Raw genomic sequence first — 18,671 nt, 5'->3', positions numbered from 1 at the left:
AGCAGAAACTAACACAATACCGTAAAGCAATTATACTCCAATAAAGATAAAAAATTTAAAAAATTAAAAAAAAATAAAATAAAATACAGGATCAGTGAAAGGTGTTTCTGGCAGAGCAAACATCTAGTATAAAAGTTAGGAATTAAAAAAAAAACAAAAACCCAGCAATGCTGGAACACAGCATGTATTAGGAACAGTGGCAGAAGATGAACAAGCAAAATGCTAGATGACTTGGGGTTTTGTAAGCCAGAGGATGTTTAAAACAATTATAGTAGTCCCCCAGTGGACACTCAAAACCACAGATAGTACTGAACTGTACACATACTGTATTTTTTTTCTATACATACATATGTACGTATTGATGATAAAGTTTAATTTACAAATTAGGCACAGTAAGAACACCCAAATTGCCAGCCACACTATTTTTGCACTTTGTGGCCACTATTAAGTCAAGTAAGGGTCACTTGAACATAAGCACAGCAAAATGAACAACTTGATAACCAAGACAGATACTAAATGACTAATGGGTGGGTGGGAAAGTTGAATTGATGAAATCGTCATCAACTTTCTGTATAAGAAATGCTCTAATTAATCATAATGATAAAACAAATAGGCAGGGACTTCCCTGGTGGCACAGTGTTAAGAATCCGCTTGCCAGTGCAGGGGACATGGGTTCGAGCCCTGATCTGGGAAGATCCCACATGCTGAGAAGCAACCAAGCCTGTGCACCACAACTACTGAGTCTGCACTCTAGAGCCTGTGAGCTACAACTACTGAGCCCGTGTGTTCCAACTACTGAAGCCTGCACGCCTAGAGCCCGTGCTCCACAACAAGAGAAGCCACTGCAATGAGAAGCCTGCTCACTGCAACAAAGAGTAGCCCCTTACCAAAACTAGAGAAAGCCCACCCACAGCAACCAATGAATAAATAAATAAAATAAATTTACAAAAAAACAGACAAAACTAAAATACAAAAAAAAAAAACACCCCAAAACCAAAAACACCACCCAAATAGGCAGAAGAAAAAAAATTAAACTTGAGCATCTTAGATACAGAAACCAGTGACTCTTAATTCTACTTTTACAAAGAGTTCTCTGTAGAACTTTAAAACTCCAAAGAGATGATGAGAGCTGCTCCAGGCTTAAGTCAGAAAGCTGAACTGGGGGTACGGACAGCACAAGGACTTCCCTGAAAAGGAGAAAAGAAACTCTGCCAACTCTACCTTCATCGACATTTCTCCGCTCCCTTTTATAGCAAAACTACTCTAGGTTCTCTAAACAGTCGGCCTTCCCTCAGCATCCATGGGCTCCACCACCCTTGTAGTAAAAAAAAAAAAAAAATTTGAGAAAGTTCCAAAAAGCGAAACTTGCATTTGCTGCACACCAGCAACTATTTACATAGCATTTACATTGTATTAAGTATTGTAAGTAATCTAGAGATGATTATATACAAATACCATGCCATTTTATACAAGAGACTTGAGCATCCTCAGACTCTGGTATCCACGGTGGTGGTGGGGGGGGGTCCTAGAACCAATCCCCCTCAGATACCATGGGACCACTGTACTCATCTTTTCTCCCATTTTCTCTTAAATTCACACTAACCAGGCTTTTGCACCAACTGCTCCACCAACACTGTTTTTGTCAAAGTCACCAGTGACCTCCACATTGTTAACAACAACTGTCAATTCTCAGGGCCTGTCTTACTTGACCGTCTAGCAGCACATGACACACTGATTCATCCCTCTTTCTTTAAATTCATCTTTCACTTGGATTCCAGGACACATTTCCCATCACTTAGCTTTTCCATCTCCCACAACTCCCTGAATTAAGACTTAGTTTTTGATCCTCTTCTCTTTTTCTAACTACTTTTATAACTCACTCTCCTTGGTGATCTCATCCAACCTCATCACTTTAAGCACCATCTAATGACTTACAAATTCATGTAGCCAAACTAGACCATGTTCTCTGAACTACAAATTCTTATATTCAACTACCAATTTGACATTTCCACTTAGATGTGTGAAAAACATCTTAAACCTAACAAGGTCAAAAACTGAACTCCCTGATCTTCCCCAGTGATGATTCATTTTACAGCTTCCCAATCTCAACTGACAGGGACTCCATCCCTCTTGTTGCTCAAGTCAAAAGCTTTGGAGATAACCGACTCCCTTTTCTCACATACCACATTTAACTCGTCAGGAAATTTATGAGCTCTATCTTCAAATACGCAGAAACCAACCATTTCTCATTACTTTTAATGTCACTTTCCTGGTTTAAGTTATTATCACTTGATTATTCCAACAGCATCTTACCATCTATTCTTTCTTTGCTCCCACAGAGTGTTCTTTTTTTTTTTAATTTTATTTATTTATTTATTATTCTTTGAGGGGGTACACCAAGTTCAATCATCCGTTTCTACACACATATCCCTGCATTCCCTCCCTCCCGACTCCCCCCCGCCTCGAGTCCCCCCCACCCTCCTCGCCCCAGTCCTCTAAGGCATCTTCCATCCTCGAGTTGGACTCCCTCTGTTATACAACTTCCCACTATCTATTTTACAGTTGGTAGTATATATATGTCTGTGCTACTCTCTCGCTTCGTCTCAGCTTTCCCTTCACCACCCGCCCCTCCCCAAACCTTGAGTTCTCCAGTCCATTTTCTGCATCTGCGTCCTTGCTTTTGTCACTGAGTTCATCAGTACCATTTTTAGATTCCGTATATGTGAGTTAGCATACAGTATTTGTCTTTCTCTTTCTGACTTACTTCACTCCACAGAGTGTTCTTAACAGACTAGTTAGAAGAGTCTTTTTAAAGTCAGATACTGTCATTCTTTTTCTCAAAACTATCTCCTGTCTTCCTATCTTGCCCAAAGTCCCTACTAGATTCTCCACCTATTATTTTTCCAACTTCATCTATTCTCTTTTCATCTCTTACTTCTATCAAGCCACATGGACCTCTCTGATGTTCTTCAAACACACCAGGCATGCGCCTGTCTTAGGCTTTTGTATTTGCTATTCTCTGAATCAGGAATTCACTTTTCCTCAGACAACTGAATAGCATGTTCTCTTATCTCCTTCAAGTCTTTAATTCAAATGTCACCTAAGCAGCCTTTTCTGGCCACCCTATTTTAAAGTTGTCTCCATACCTCTTGGGAAATTCCTTATAAACCTTCCTTGCTTTTGCTTTTCTCATCATGCTGATCACCATTTTACATTCTATGTGTTATGTATTGCTGGTTTTCCCCAACTACAATGGTAGCCCCATGAGCGCAGGGCTTTTATTCTGTTTTCACACCACCACCTCCTTTTTCTAAGGCCACCGGTTAGGACAGTGCCTGATATATCACAAGTACTCAATAAATGTTTGTTTAATGAATGAAGAATCGCTGGCCTAAACAGTCATTTACCAGTACTGCACATTTGAGAAATTACGTTAGAACAACCTCCTACAAACTCTGCTTCTAAGTAATTATACTGACTATTCAAACATGCATCCACATTAAAAACGTAGAACAGTCCAGAAAATAGTAATTGCACTTATACTCTCTGTGTCACAAGACTAGAACTTTAAAAATGTTAACCTTGGACTTCCCTGGTGGCACAGTGGTTAAGAATCTGCCTGCCAATACAGGGGACAGGGTTTGAGCCCTGGTTTGGGAAGACCCCACATGCTGTGGAGCAACTAAGCCCGTGCACTACAATTACTGAGCCCACGTGCCACAACTACTGAAGCCCGCATGCCTAGAGCCTATGCTCTGCAACGAGAAGCCCATGTGCAGCAACAAAGATCCAATGCAGTTAATAAATAAATAAATTTTAAAAAATAATAAAATAAAATAAAATGTTAACCTTAACATGTCTAAAGGTGAGAAGTAGCTTACAACGGTCAAGATTTAGTAGCATTAACATCACTTGGGAACTTGGAAATGTACTTGGTCTTCAACCCAGACCTAATGAATCAGAAACTCTGGGCATAGGTCCCAGCAACCTACTTTAATAAGCTCTCCAGATGATTCTGATGCATGCCAACGTTTGACAAACTGTTTTAAGGAAACTCTGCCACACTAACCCCACAAAAGCCATTATTAAGTCTATTCCTACCTCTGATGAAGTAGCGGATCCAAATGATGTTAGGGGCTTATTCCATGCACTGACTGAAGGTGGCTGTGGTGGACTAATGGGACCTACTGAAAAGGAGAAGCCACAGGAAATATGACCATTAAAATTTAGAGGCTAATAACCTTTAATCCATTTAACCCTTTCTTTTAATGGTAGCTAGACAACAAAACAATGACTTTTCACATGGTATTTAATACTTAAAGAGACTCCTGCATACCAAAATAAACATAACCCCCCCCAAAACACTGTACATTGTTTTATCAACACAAAGTTGCATTCATAAACTAAGGCTGTTAAAAATATAACACATTTGTCTTAGAAACAGGTTTTAAGAAAGGAAGCTAAGAAAAGATTACTGTTTCCTACTAAGAAAAAAAAGAGATGGCTAGAAAAAAAACATACTGAGTATATGAATAAAATTGAAAACAAACCCTAAATTCCCATGTCACTCCCCACCCTTCACTTCTCTGTTGCACACTTACATTTCTTAGAGATGTCATTCAGCACAGCTGGTGGGGCCACCTTGTTATCCCATAATTCAGTTGTAAGAGTACCATGTGACTGTGAGGTCTGGATGGGTTTTCCTGTGGCTACATAATCTGTGCCATTAGGTGTCTGAGCTGAAGGTAGTCTAGTTGAAGGAGGTGGCTGTTTTGAAGACTGTGTTGTAGTCTGCAGTGGACTCTGGACTGGTTTGTGAGTCTGTCCCTGAGTCTGGGCTGGGGCATTGGGGGCTGGGACTGAGACGTGGACTTGGACTAGGGCAGGGGTTGGGGCTGGGGCTTGAGCTGGGGCTGGGGTTGGGGTTGGGATTGGGGCTGGGGCTGGGACAGTCGGGGCTGAGGCAGGAACAGTTGGAGCTGAGGTGGGGGCAGTTGGGGCTGAGATGGCTGGAGGTGGAGCTGAAGTTGGCGTTAGGGTTGAAGCAAGGATGGGAATCGAGGCTGAGGCAAGGATGGGGACAGAGGCTGGGGTGGAAGCTGACACAAGCATTGGGGTTGGAGCTGGAGCTGGAGCTGGAGAAGAGGCTGTGGCTGTAGCTGAGGTGGAGGCTGGAACTGGGGCTGAGGTTGAGGCTAAGGTTGGGAGTGGAGCTGAGGTAGAGGTTAAGACTGGGACTGCAGCTGGGACTAGAATTGGAGCCGAGGGTGCTGCTAGAACTGGAGCTGGGGTTGAGGCTGGAACTGGAGCTGAGGTTGTGGCTAGAACTGGAGCTGAGGTGGAACCTGGACCTGGAGCTGAGGCCAGAGCTGAAGCTGGAGGCTGTGCTTGCTGGGTTCCCGTAGCCTGTTTTTTGGCAAATCTTGGCGGGAGCTTAGAAGTCTGACTTCTTCCTTTTTCATTTGCATTCTTCTTATTCCAGACCTTAAAAAATTTGCAGGGATCATTTGTGTCAATAACACAGCTCAAAGTAACAGCTCACGAACAGATATTCCAACAAAGCTACCTACTGTTAATTTAGCTCCTTTACTTTACAAGATAGCTACTTGACAGAATAAGAACATCAAGGTTGTTAATGAGAGTCTAAATTATGAGAAGTGAAGATGCTATAGAGGAAAAAAGACAGATATTTATTATATATTGTTGATATACAGATCCACAATCTCTTTTCCACGATTCTGAAATTAAAGAAGTTAAGTAAATTCGCACTAAATTAATCTGGCAGTAAAATCTGACCCTACCTGACAAAAAATTTACTAATTTCACTCAACTCATGTTTGCCACAGAAACATTAATTATGGGAGTGTTGCTGGGTGTTATGCTATACCGGATATATGCACTAATGTACCTTCCTAAAAAAATAATAACAAACGGCTTCTGAAAATATCTAATCCCGAGAATTATATTCAATTAAAACTCAATGTTGCCATCCCCATAGGAAGTTTTACAGTGTTTCCTGCTTTAAGCCTTCTCATCCATTAGGGTTCTTTATCCCTATGACCCATGTGCTCTATTTATTTTTATCTTGTGTCATCATTTAATAAAATGGGTGTTTGGGTTGATTTAAAGGAAATAACTTACCATGATTCATACTATGTATTTAAATGAAACAATTTATATTACAACAGAAACTTGTACAGGTGAAGAATCTGCAAGTTATTAGAGATCATGGCAGTTGTGTTCATGAGATTTCCAAGATGACTTAAAATTAACCCTAACTCTGCAACGAAGTAAGATGGGGCAAATAAGATATGTTTTGAAATAAAGTAAAGATGGTCTTCTCTAAGACAAACGGTGAGCTACAGTGATTACATTCCACTTAAAATTTACCTCTTTCTGGTTAAAAACAGTTTAAAGTTGTGAAAAATCAGGTCATTCTCAACACTTGAATAGGTGGATAGAAACCTTAACCATTTCCTAACATATTTTGGGTAACAATCTAAATAACTAGCAACAAATTGAAACACTACCTGTATGATTTGTTCTTCCTTCTTTCGGCGTTCCTCATCCTGTAAACGCTTTTGTTGTTTTTTGGATACCACTTCAGTAAAACCATCATCATTCAAATTTGACTGGGGGTCTTCAACTACTGTTACTTCAGGATGGTCATCAATTATAACAACACCTAAAGGTACAGAAAAAGATTTAAAGTAATATTTTCCTTTTTTCAACTGAAAAGATAAATATAAATGTTTAGTCCAGTAGTGATTAAAAAATAAAAGAAAAAAAGACAAGGCAAAGATCTGGTTCTTATAACTCATAGTATAACTCATTTCCCTCACCATAAAATGGCCATTTAGCAGTAAAATTTGAAGATTTCACAGATATAGGAAAAGGTTTCATAAATAAGGTTAAAAATAAAAGACCTGAGACTATCTACTTTGAATGATATATGAATACATCTTTTTTTTCTTAAGCAGTGTAGTGGTAATGACTTTTTTCCAAAAAAAAAAAAAAAAAAAAAAAATCAAAATTGTCTTATCTTAGTCAAATCACTTAACCTCTACCTCTTCCAGCCTCAAGATATGTATTGTGCTGTAAGGATCTATGTAGCACTTTAACTCATTTGCATCTAACCATTCGAAGAGATAGGTATTACTTCTGTTTCTCCTTTTCAAAGGATGTAATAAGCTCTGAGAGGCTGACTTGCTTAAGGATGCGGTGCTGACAAGCTAAGCTGTCTTACGATTCTTAATGCCTCTATAGTTTATGTAGATTATTGTCTACAATGTGGAGCTGTTAAAAACATGAAATATATGTTAAAGTTTCATGTGAATGCAAAGTGGCACAGATGTACATATATCATAATAACCCAGCAGAAGAATAATTCAAGATATACTTTCAACTCATTGTCTAACAATTATTCTAGCTATCTTGTTAAATTATTCTATATTCCAGTGAGTATAAGAAATCTAGATCCATTAACTAACACTTAAAAGAAAAAGAAAAATAGTCCAGGTGATGTGATTTTGGGTTGTGGGTATAATGTTCGCACAATAAACATAAGAAAAGGGTAAGGCAATTCAAATAAATTGTTTTAATTTTGCTAACAGTGTATGTTTTGATTGGGAAACGCATATAATAAAAATAGATACTTGCTTGGGAATGGTATATATACAATTCAGAACAGTGATAACTTGCGGGGGGTGGCAAGAGAATGTGCCCATGGAGTGGATCATAGGGAATCTACTTGCAAACAGTTCTTTTTAAATTAAGCTAAAAATCTGCATTTATACAAAATCTGACAGGGGAACAAAAAATAAATACTAAGACTGGCTTTCACTCTTTATAAACCTATTACTGTTATTCTGTTTTTCTAATAAAAATTTGATTTCAAAGGGAAAACCCACTGATTCTGATTTATCTATGACACTTCTACTTGTGTTTTAAATCCTTTAAGAAATTAACTGTGTAAAATGGAGTAAATGCTCATCTCAATGCAAGGTTTTAGTCCAACATTTCAAAGGATGTCATGAGTGCCAATATTTCAGACTTGTGAAATGACCGCTTCATAATTCCAAATTCGTCTCAGTTTTTCAACTTAAACTAGAAAGTGTCTGTGTGTAAAGCTCGTCTCCAAAGTCATGCTGTCACTCATTTTAATTTTCTTGCCTAACAGCTCCTTTACAAACCTTTCGAATAGTTCACTCAGCTACACAAGGCATTTATACACATGTGAACAATATCTGGTTTTCAACATCCTGTTCTTGCCTGGTGCTTTGTAACATTTTGGGCTAATGGGACATTAGAGACTATTTTAAGGAAATTCTAGAATATTTTTAGGAAAAGAACCTAAAGATGACTCAAAATTAACTTCAACAAGTTAAAACTAACAGCTCAATTCCCATCATCAATTCAGAAATAATAGACTTCTTACCTTTTTATGTCTTAATCCAATAATATAATACATTGCAAAATTCTACTCCAAAAGTTGTTTGGAAAAAGAAAAACTAGTAAACAAATATTTGAGAATACAATCTGCCATGTTTTGTGGACTTCTGTAATCTTCACTTGTCATTTTCCAACTGTGATGCTCTGATGGATGTTGTTAGTCTCTTCTCGTGGACCCACAATAAGATTAGAATCCAAGCTTCCTATGGATTTACTTTAATCGCTCTCTCTAAATCAGAGCTTTCCAACTTTAGCACTACTGACATTTTGAGCTAGCTGTCCTGTGCACTGTAGGATGTTTAGCAGCGTTCCTGGCCTATACCCACTAAGACATCAGTAGCATCCAGCCACCAGTTGTGACACCAAAAAATGTCTCCAGAGATTGTCAAACGTCCCCTGGAGTACAGAATCATCCATGTTAAGAACCACAGTTCTAAAGAATCTAAAAATTCTTAAAACGTGTAGTTAGGTTTATTTCTTTCCCACGTGAATCCTAAAATGGTACTCTAGAATTAGCTCTCAAAAGTTTGTGTACATCGGAATCACCTGGAGAACTTGTTAAAACACAGACTGCTTCACACTCCCAAGAGTTTCTGATTCAGTAGGTCTGGGGTGAGGCCTAAGATTTTGTATTTCTCACAAATTTTCCAGGTGATGTTGATGGTCTGAGAACCATGCTTTGAGAACCGTTGGTCTAGAAATAATAATGCCAAGGTCCTGGGCCCAAATCAAATTTAATATGTATAACTATTAACTAGATGAAAGAAAACTCTCATCTACATGTGTAATACTAAAATAACAACAGTACCTAACAAAAGCTTCCCATTACTACTATTTGATCTTAACTTCGCAAATCTCTCAATCTTATTCAGTATTTCCAGCTTAAGTCTCATCTGAATGAATGGCAAATAGCACATTTTTATATGTATCAATGTAAGTGTCTACTTACAGAGATTCCTCGTTAACTTCTTCATCAAATATTTCCTTCTTGCTGTGTTATACTCACATTTGATATCCTATCACTCCATGGCTTTCTGAAAGTATTTATCCATAGCAACACTAGCCCCCATCCTATTATTTATTCTCTACTTACTATATCTTAGACACCAATTTTACCAAGGTCATAACTCATTGAGGTTAACATTTCTTTCTTTTCAGACACAGCATATGTACAGATATAATTAAGCATTGTCATTTGGTTTTCTGTGCTTCCCCACATCTGTTTAGCAAGGTAGAGTGGTTAATTTCCCCCTATTTTTAAGAAGAACAGTGAAACTCTGTGGATTATCTTTAACAAGAATTTTATCAAGTACTCAAGGCTATGCTAAAAGCTGGTGTTATTTTAGTGAAAGCTATATCAGTTAGTGATTCGTAACCAGTCTCTATCTCTACCTTGAAGTCCAACTCTTTTTTGATGTCTTCTTTATTTATAGTATCTTTTTAAATGTAACAAACAGACAGACAGACAGATAGATAAAAGGGACCTGAGACGCACTTGCATAGTTGTTGAGATCAAACTGTGATAATGCATCCACTTTCTCTTTGGGTTTTTTAGGGCCTGGTTTGGGGTCTTCCCTTTTTTTCCCCGTAGAATCTTTGGGGTTCTTTTGTCCTGTACCGTTAGGTGCTCCTTCCTGGTGGTATGCAGAGCTGCCATTGACAGGATCACCACCAGCTGTGCCTGCGGACTGGTCATCAAATGGCCTATGAAATAATAATTTGAGATTTTATTACTACCTCCACATACCCGAACAAAAGAAAAATATTCTTAGTGGTAGTTTCTAAAGTTCAATCTAAGAAAAAATAACAGTGGGACAGAAGACCCTAACTCTAAAACCAACAAACCTTAGTGACTTTTGTTGGGTTCAACTTCACTAAAATGGAGCTTCCCAATAAAGGACATAGACTAGCTCCTTAAGAGTTCTTTCCAGCAATTAAATTCTAGAATTCTAATTATCCCCTGAAGGTTCTTATTGTGCCTATTCTTATTCTGTCATATTATAAGTAAGCTAATCAACATTGTTCATAGCAGAATATTTCTGTGATCCAAGCCAGTCCAAAGTAGTCACTAGCGGATCTTCTCCAGAAGAGGGCAGCATATGAAAAAAATTTCTGAAGAATTTTATGCTTACATTACGAGTATACATATATTTTTTAAAGTTCAATCAGATTTACATATACGTAAATATTTTAAAAAACAGTTTTAATAGGGGAACGATTCACTTCAGAAGCCAAAGGTATTTCTACAGGGCTCTTCCCCCCCTAACAAATTCTCTTCTTCAGTTCATTTTATAAAAACTTCATGAAAGGGACTTCCCTGGTGGTGCACTGGTTAAGAATCCACCTGCCAATGCAGGGTACACAGGTTCATTCCCTGGTCCGGCAAGATCCCACATGCTGCAGAGCAACTAAGCCTGTGCATCACAACTACTGAGCCTGCACTCTAGAGCCCGTGAGCCATAACTATTGAGCCTGCATGCCACAACTACTGAAGCCCACGTGCCTAGAGCCCACGCTCCGCAACAAGAGAAGCCACTGCAATAAGCCTGTGCACTGCAATGAAGAGTAGCCCTGCTCTCTGCAACTAACAGCAACGAAGACCCAACAGCCAATAAATCAATCAATAAATAAAATTTAAAAAATATATTAAAAACTCTTAAAAAAAAACTTCATGAAAATACATCATGAAAAATGGGCTTACCAATTCATTTTCAGCTCAGTCTACAGTATTATTCAAGAGCTTAACGAGAGCCTGACAAAAAGCATGACGTCAAACGTGAAGAATTAACTCATTTCCTCTAAATGTGACTCTTCAAAACATTCAACTACAGCCAGTAACTGCTATTTCTGCAGGCTCAAAGTTGTTACTGTCTACATGGCACAAAAGTCTTGCTAAGTAGTTGAGATCTACAGTGCACATAAATCAGATCAATTTTTCCCTTGAATATTATTAACTGAAATTCTAATAGTTTGGTTATCGTCAACAATTATTGATACACTGTTATTATAACTATATATGTTATCCTATCCTTTTGACTTTTAAAGGGAGATGGAAATTGGGTTAAGCAGGTACTCAAGAAACACAACTTATAGTATTATTTCCCTGGAATTTTTCTAAATAATCAGAAAGCAAAAATATTTTTGCTGATTGGTACAATAATCTGAAATGCTAAGTGTAAGTAACTAACCAATGCAGATTAAGATATTATTTTGTCTGAACAAATTTCTTATCAGCTCAGGCTGCAAATCTAGCAATTTGGTTTTTAAAAAACATGCACACCATGATAACAGTTGCTTACTATATATCAGGAATTATACTAAGTGTTTCACAAATATCATGTCACTAAATCTTCACACATTTTTATAAGTACTATTACTTTCTCCCCATTTTACTGGTGAGGAAACAGAGTTTATACAACTAGTAAGTACCAGAGCCTAGATTTAAAACTAGGAATAATGCCACTTTATTATGTTTCCTAATACTAAAAAAAAATAATAATTTACTATAACCAACATTTTAATATTTAAAAGGAACAGACCAAGCTTAGCATAGTTGAGAAAAACTCTTTTAAAAACACCACCAATGACATGGTATTTATGGTATGCTTTGGTGTCTGTGCAGGACTTTGTTTTCTAAGCTTCTCTCTAAGCTGGATCATTTATTGCAGGTTTGCAACTTGAGAGGGGAATATAATTTATCCTTTAGTTTCAACATTCACTCTCTAGAAACCAGTAGAGTGACTGTATATGGTTATGACATATTAATTTAAGTCTCAGAGGACATCTGTGAGCGCCAGTTTTCCAAAGAGAAACCAAGAAAGAAAGGCGGGCTATTCATCATCAGTAAAATGATTTACCAGATGGAAGACATTGCATACATCCTGTCCTAGGTGTGTAGATCTTCCCAAAGCTGCAAATTCCTAACAGGAGCCTTCTGAGAAATGTAATGTGACAATTGGCAAAGACTCTGGAGACACACTAACCCTCTTCTCAAGCACCTTTACACTTTTAGAATAGAAAAAAATTACAGAAGAAAGTCCTGGTCCTCTTTAGACTGGCTTCTTTGCACAGTTCAACCAAAAAGTATACCTTTAGCTTTCCTAAAGGTGCAGAAGTAGCCAGTGGTTATTAGGACTCTGCACTTTCACTGCCGAGGGCCCAGGTTCAATCCTTGGTCAGGGAACTAAGATTCCACAAGCCACGTGGCGTGGCCAGTTAAACAAAAAACAAGCAAAAGTAATGATATACATCACAAAATACTCACCCTCGTTTTCCACTTTTTGATGGTGGGCCACTTCTCCTTTCATTCCTAGGACCTGAGAAATTCCTTCCAGATTTGGGTGGACCATTGTTGCCACGCCGATTCTGGCGATCAATGCCAGGTCTCTGACTAGAAAAACTTCTCTTTGCTATTTCCCTTTTTGGAGGTAAAACATTCTCTCCAGGCTTTATAACCACTTGTGCATTCAAATCAACATTTTTTTTTTCATCCCTTTCGCGCCTCTCATTGAAATCACTGCTTTCAGAAGCTGTTTCCCATTCTTCATTTGCCTGATCTGAAGAGTTCTGATTAGATAAGTCTGGTGTCTTATTCCCAGAAATATCCCCAGCAGTATTAACTGGCTCTGGAACCACATTACTAACTGTGCCATTAGTGGGCACTGCCACCTCATTGGTTTTTGAAGCAGCCTCCCTCTCTCTTAGCCGTCTAAATCGGGGAGGTTTATCTTGCCTCGGTGGTCGGGTAGGACGCTGCCTTCGGGGCCTCTCTCTAGCTGGGTCAAATTTCCGCTCGAATTTTGGAGGCCGTTTATCTGCTGGTAAAGGAATAAACTGCTCATGTCTTCTTGGTGGCTCTCCATCATCTGGTTTAGGAGCTTCTGCCTGCCTTGGGTTCCACTGATTGTCCCGATAAGCAGGTCTTCGTAAAGTGGAAGGGCGTGATGGGCGACCTCCAGGATCCCTTCCACCACGTCTGAATGTTCCCCCTCTGCCTCGCCTCGTAGGCTCTCCTTTAGGAAGGAAGCCTGGTTTAGATTTATCATCGTCCCTTACAAAAGGTTTTTCTAGAGGTCTACTATCTATTCGGACATGATTTTCAGGCTTGAAAGAAGACTGAGGCTTTATAGGTTTTTTGTTTTCAGGCCGTTCCTCTCTTTTGGGAAGTTTACCTTTGCTTAAACTATCCTTGTCACTTGCACTTTCATGAATTTCACTGTCTGTGTCAGTCTCTGAACCTCGTTGTCGTCTTCTTTTGGGAACAACTTCAAAGTCAGAGCTCTCACTTCGTGTTTCACTTTCTTCTCGCTGTCTGAGGGGTCCTGGGGGCACATGTTCTGTTCGTGGCTTATTGTCTCTGTACTGAGGATAGTCTCGAGTGTGCCCTCTACCACCCCGGCCACGCCCTCCATAAGAGCCTCTATAGCTTCGCCCTCTGGAGTAATATTCACCTCGGCCTCGACCTCTGTATCCTTGATCTGGAAACCAATCTCTATCTCTAGCTTCTTTCCAATAGGTCCTAGGGGGTAAAATTGGTTCTTTTTTAGCTGTTGGTCTTGAATCTGGTCGAGACCTCTCTGTAACAAGGTCTTTGCTGATGACTTTCTCGGGTTGCTTTTCTTCCTTGACTGTTGGTGCTGTGACAGTTTGCTGGTTTACAGTTTTAGCTGCAGGCTCTACCTCAGCACTACTTATAGGTTCCAAAGGCTTCTCAGTATCTTGAGGTGGCTTTTGCACCAAAGTTGAAGATGAAGTTTCTACTGAAGGAAATTTCTCTGGTTCTGGTTGAGGTGGCGGTGGAATTGACTGTGGCTGAACTGGTGCCACAGGTGGTGGGGGTGGAGGAAGAGGTTCTTTCTTTTCTGTCTTTTCAGGTTTTGCCATTTTTTCGGTGACCTTTTCTCCCTTTTCTCCTTCTTTCTCCTTCCTTTGCTCTCGTTCTTCTTTCATATCTCTAAGTATAGGTTTTTTAATAGGACCTGATCTTCTCACAGGCCTGTCATTACCTTCTTCTCTTCTGTTGGAGCTAGGCCTTGGACCCCAACGAGTTTCTGATTTAGATTTATACAGTTTTTCAGGTTTTGGTCCTTCAGAAGATCGTATAAAGCCCTCTTTTTTTGGTTTTTCTTCTGGCCTTTCTGCAGATTCTTTTGGATCATTGCATCTGCTAGTTACTTTAGGAATGCCTGCAGATGGCTCATTTCTCTGCTCCTCTGATTTTTGAATATGATTAGATCCATGGGAAACACTTCTTTTACGGGCAGGCTGACTTTCTCCAGCTGAAATTCGCTCTTCTTGAGGAGTGGATACAGTCTTTTGATCAGGTCCATCAAAACAAGCAGACTGATTATTTGTGTCAGCATGATGAGGTCTAACATCTTCCACTGATCTGCTTAAAAACTTCTGTACTTCTGTCTCACTTGATTCTCTGACAAAGTCTGCTTTTGGATGAGCCTCTAACTGACTATGTTCTACAGGATAAGCAGCAGTTATCTTTTCCTGATCCAATAGGGCTTCAGGCCTACAGGATGAGAATTCCAAGAAATAACAGCCATCAAGGCAAAAATCTTTCTCACAAGTACATGTGCAGCAAAATAATCTAACTTAAAAACAAAAAATGGATCCCAATCACAAAGAGCTTTATGTCTTGATAAAAAGTTTAGTGCAACATTATTCATAATAGCCAAGAGATGGAAACAACCTATATGTCTACTGACCGATGAATGGGTTAAGAAAATGTGGTATATGCATACAACAGAATGTCGGTTTAGCATTAAAAAAAGAAAGAAAATCCTGCTATATGCTATGTCATGGATGAGGACATCCCACAAAGTGAAATAAACCAGTCACAGGAGGACAAATACTGCATGATCCCACTTATGTATACCGTATAACGTAATCAAACTCATCCATGCAGAAGGTGTGATTACCAGGGACTAGGAGGAAGGTGAAGATGAGTTGTGATTAAATGGGTAAAAAATTTTGGTTGTGCAAGATGAAAAAGTTCTAGACATCTGTTTTACAACATTATGCTTACAGTTAACAATATTGTACTATACACTTAAAATTTTGATAGGAGGGCAGATATCGTGTTATGTTTCTACCTCGACAATTAAAAACAAATGAAGCTGGACAGCAACATGTAAAAGAATGAAATTAGAACACTTCCTAACACCAAACACAAAAAATAAACTCAAAATGGATTAAAGACCTACATGTAAGGCCAGACACGATAAAACTCCTAGAGGAAAACATAGGCAGAACACTCTATGACATACATCAAAGCAAGATCCTTTTTGACCCACCTCCTAGAATCAGGGAAATAAAATCAAGAATAAACAAATGGGACCTCATGAAACTTAAAAGCTTTTGAACAGCGAAAGAAACCACAAACAAGACTAGAAGGCAACCCTCAGAATGGGAAAAAATAGTTGCCTATGAAACAACGGACAAAGGATTAACCTCCAAAATATACAAGCAGCTCATGAAGCTTAATACCAAAAAAGTAAATAACCCAATCCACAAATGGGCAGAAGACCTAAATAGACATTTCTCCAAAAAAGACATACAGATGGCCAACAAACATATGAAAAGATGCTCAACATCACTCATCATCAGAGAAATGCAAGTCAAAGCCACAATGAGCTATCACTTCACACCGATCAGAATGGCCATCATCACAAAATCTGGAAACAACAAATGTTGGAGAGGGTGTGGAGAAAAGGGAACCCTCCTGCACTTTTGGTGGGAATGTAAGTTGGTACAGCCACTATGGAAAACAATTTGGAGGTTCCTTAAAAAACTACAAATAGAACTACCATATGATCCAGTAATCCCACTACTGGGCATATACCCAAAGAAAACCATAATCCCAAAAGAAACATGTACCATAATGTTTATTGCAGCACTATTTACAATAGCCAGGACATGGAAGCAATCTAAATGCCCAACAACAAATGAATGGATAAAGAAGATGTGGCATATATATACAATGGAATATTACTCAGCTATAAAAAAGGGATGAGATGGAGCTATATGTAATGAGGTGGATAGACCTAGAGTCTGTCATACAGAGTGAAGTAAGTCAGAAAGAGAAAGACAAATATTGTATGCTAACTCACATATACAGAATCTAAAAATGGTACTGATGAACTCAGTGACAAGAACAAGGACGCAGATGCAGAGAATGGACTGGAGAACTCAAGGTTTGGGGGGCGTGGGGGGTGAAGGGGAAGCTGAGATGAAGCGAGAGAGTAGCAGAGACATATATATACTACCAACTGTAAAACAGATAGCCAGTGGGAAGTTGTTGTATAACAAAGGGAGTCCAACTCGAGGATGGAAGATGCCTTAGAGGACTGGGATGGGGAGGGTGGGGAGGACTCGACGGAGGGTGGGGGGGGGAATCGAGGGAGGGAGGGAATACGGGGATATGTGTATAAAAACAGATGATTGAACTTGGTGTACCCCCCCCAAAAAATAATAAATTAATTAATTAAAAAATAAATAAATAAATTTGGGAAAACAAAAACAAAAACAAAACAAATGAAGCTCATTCCTTAAGAAAAAGAGGAAGTTTAGACCATGCTGATGTGAATTTTTAATCCACCAAAACTAATAATTTCCACTTATAACCAGAGTACTCTAGAGTAGGGCCATCTTTCCCAATGAATCAGAATTTTGAAACATCATAAAATATATTCCTTAAAAGGGCAGAAGTTTTAACTTTATGGTTATCAGTTATGAGAGATCACCAATTGTCTGATACTTCAAAGTAACTCTGTAAATTAGTGTTTGTCCTTAACTCAGGCTTAGAAAACTGCCATAAGATATCGGTAATTAAATGTCTACCATTTCTCATTAGTGGAAGAATTACATCAACACTTTAGCCAGACTACATGGCAAGTACCTAATCAACAGCCAAATCCTGCCAATTTTAACATCTACCACTAAATTTCAGCATTTCACTAAGTGTACATAACTATGTTACAAAATGCCCTAATCAATACAGAAATTCCAGAAAAAGGAAAATATGTCCTAGAATGAAATAAGGCATACTAAGTGGGAGAAAATCAGATCTGTGGCTCAGTCCTAAATCAGAATGATCTTCAGGTAGATTAGTTTTTGTTTCCCCACAATATTCTACTGGTCTACTAATAATTTTAATAATTACCTTACATCCTCAGGTTCGTCAGTTGCCTTGGGAGTGGTGGCCTGCTGAGGCTCAGTATGAGGATAGGGATCTGACCCCCACATTATACGAGGCTCAGGGAGGGAAAGTGCATGATCTCTCGCAGAGCAAGCTATATGCTCAAATGACTCAGAATTGCTCGGTGACCCTTCTATCTGGTCTCTTCTCATTAATGGCTTAGGAGGAATCATTCCTATACAAAAGATCAGAAAAAGATGGGGGGAGGGGGGCGGGGGAGTACGAAGGAAACAAAATCATTATAGACACAGAATCTAAATTATTACTTAATTACTATTTAGATATTTCTATATTTAAACCAAGAAAATACTTCTGGCAAGTAAAACTGATTAACTCAAAAAATAAACAGTGAAAATTAAACAGCTTTGCTGTGAATGATATTATTACTGTTGCTGTTAAATAAACAGATTTAAGAATTGAGGAGGCAAAGCAAGCAATACCATAAGAAGAGCCTACTTTAAAGGAAAGAAAAGATAATGCCTATAAAAATCAGATAACAAGCACTGTGACTCTATGCCTGTTAAACATGAGAATTACACCAAGTGATAAATTTTCTAAAAAAATATTTTCTATAGAAAATCCCATTAATCTAGTTTAATTAGTTGATCAATATGCTATAAATTATGCCTCTTAAACTGTAAATTTTCAGTGTAAATTTTACAATCAAGATGTGATTCTTGATCATATTTTTATCACCTCTAAATTTTCCTCTATACCATCTTGGTACTGGATTATCTGGATTTATTCTAATGAAGACTGCTATTTTATCTGTTTTAGCTAACCTATCAGGAAATTCAAGTGGTAGGCTGGTAAAAGAGAAAATTGAAAATCTGTAATACATAATTTATGGACAAAATTCAAATGCTGAAACACCTGAAAGAATGAAAACAATGTAGCGAATAATAGATATTATAACTAAGTATATCATTTTCCATCTGAAAATTTTAAAATAATATTTGCAAAACAGAAAATAATAGTATTTTGGTCTTACCACACTGTTGGTATAGTATCT

The 18,671-nt window shown here is 38.4% G+C and overlaps 1 protein-coding gene across 17 annotated transcripts in view; it reads right to left on the bottom strand.

Moving 5' to 3' along the window:
* Positions 1 to 18,671, bottom strand: part of PRRC2C (proline rich coiled-coil 2C) — a 96,761-nt gene that overhangs the window by 25,463 nt on the left and 52,627 nt on the right. For all 17 annotated transcript variants that reach the window (XM_057729997.1, XM_057729998.1, XM_057729994.1 and 14 more), the window contains exons 15-20: positions 17,624 to 17,834; positions 12,716 to 14,971; positions 9,947 to 10,155; positions 6,531 to 6,685; positions 4,602 to 5,484; positions 4,102 to 4,187 (exon numbers count right to left, since the gene is read on the bottom strand). In XM_057729997.1, the coding sequence (XP_057585980.1) occupies positions 4,102 to 4,187; positions 4,602 to 5,484; positions 6,531 to 6,685; positions 9,947 to 10,155; positions 12,716 to 14,971; positions 17,624 to 17,834 (3,800 nt within the window). The remainder of the gene's footprint in view (positions 1 to 4,101; positions 4,188 to 4,601; positions 5,485 to 6,530; positions 6,686 to 9,946; positions 10,156 to 12,715; positions 14,972 to 17,623; positions 17,835 to 18,671) is intronic.

The sequence above is a fragment of the Hippopotamus amphibius genome, chromosome 3, assembly GCF_030028045.1.
Source record: "Hippopotamus amphibius kiboko isolate mHipAmp2 chromosome 3, mHipAmp2.hap2, whole genome shotgun sequence".
NCBI classification, from domain to species: domain Eukaryota; kingdom Metazoa; phylum Chordata; class Mammalia; order Artiodactyla; family Hippopotamidae; genus Hippopotamus; species Hippopotamus amphibius.
This window is presented reverse-complemented; position numbering and strand designations above follow the sequence as displayed.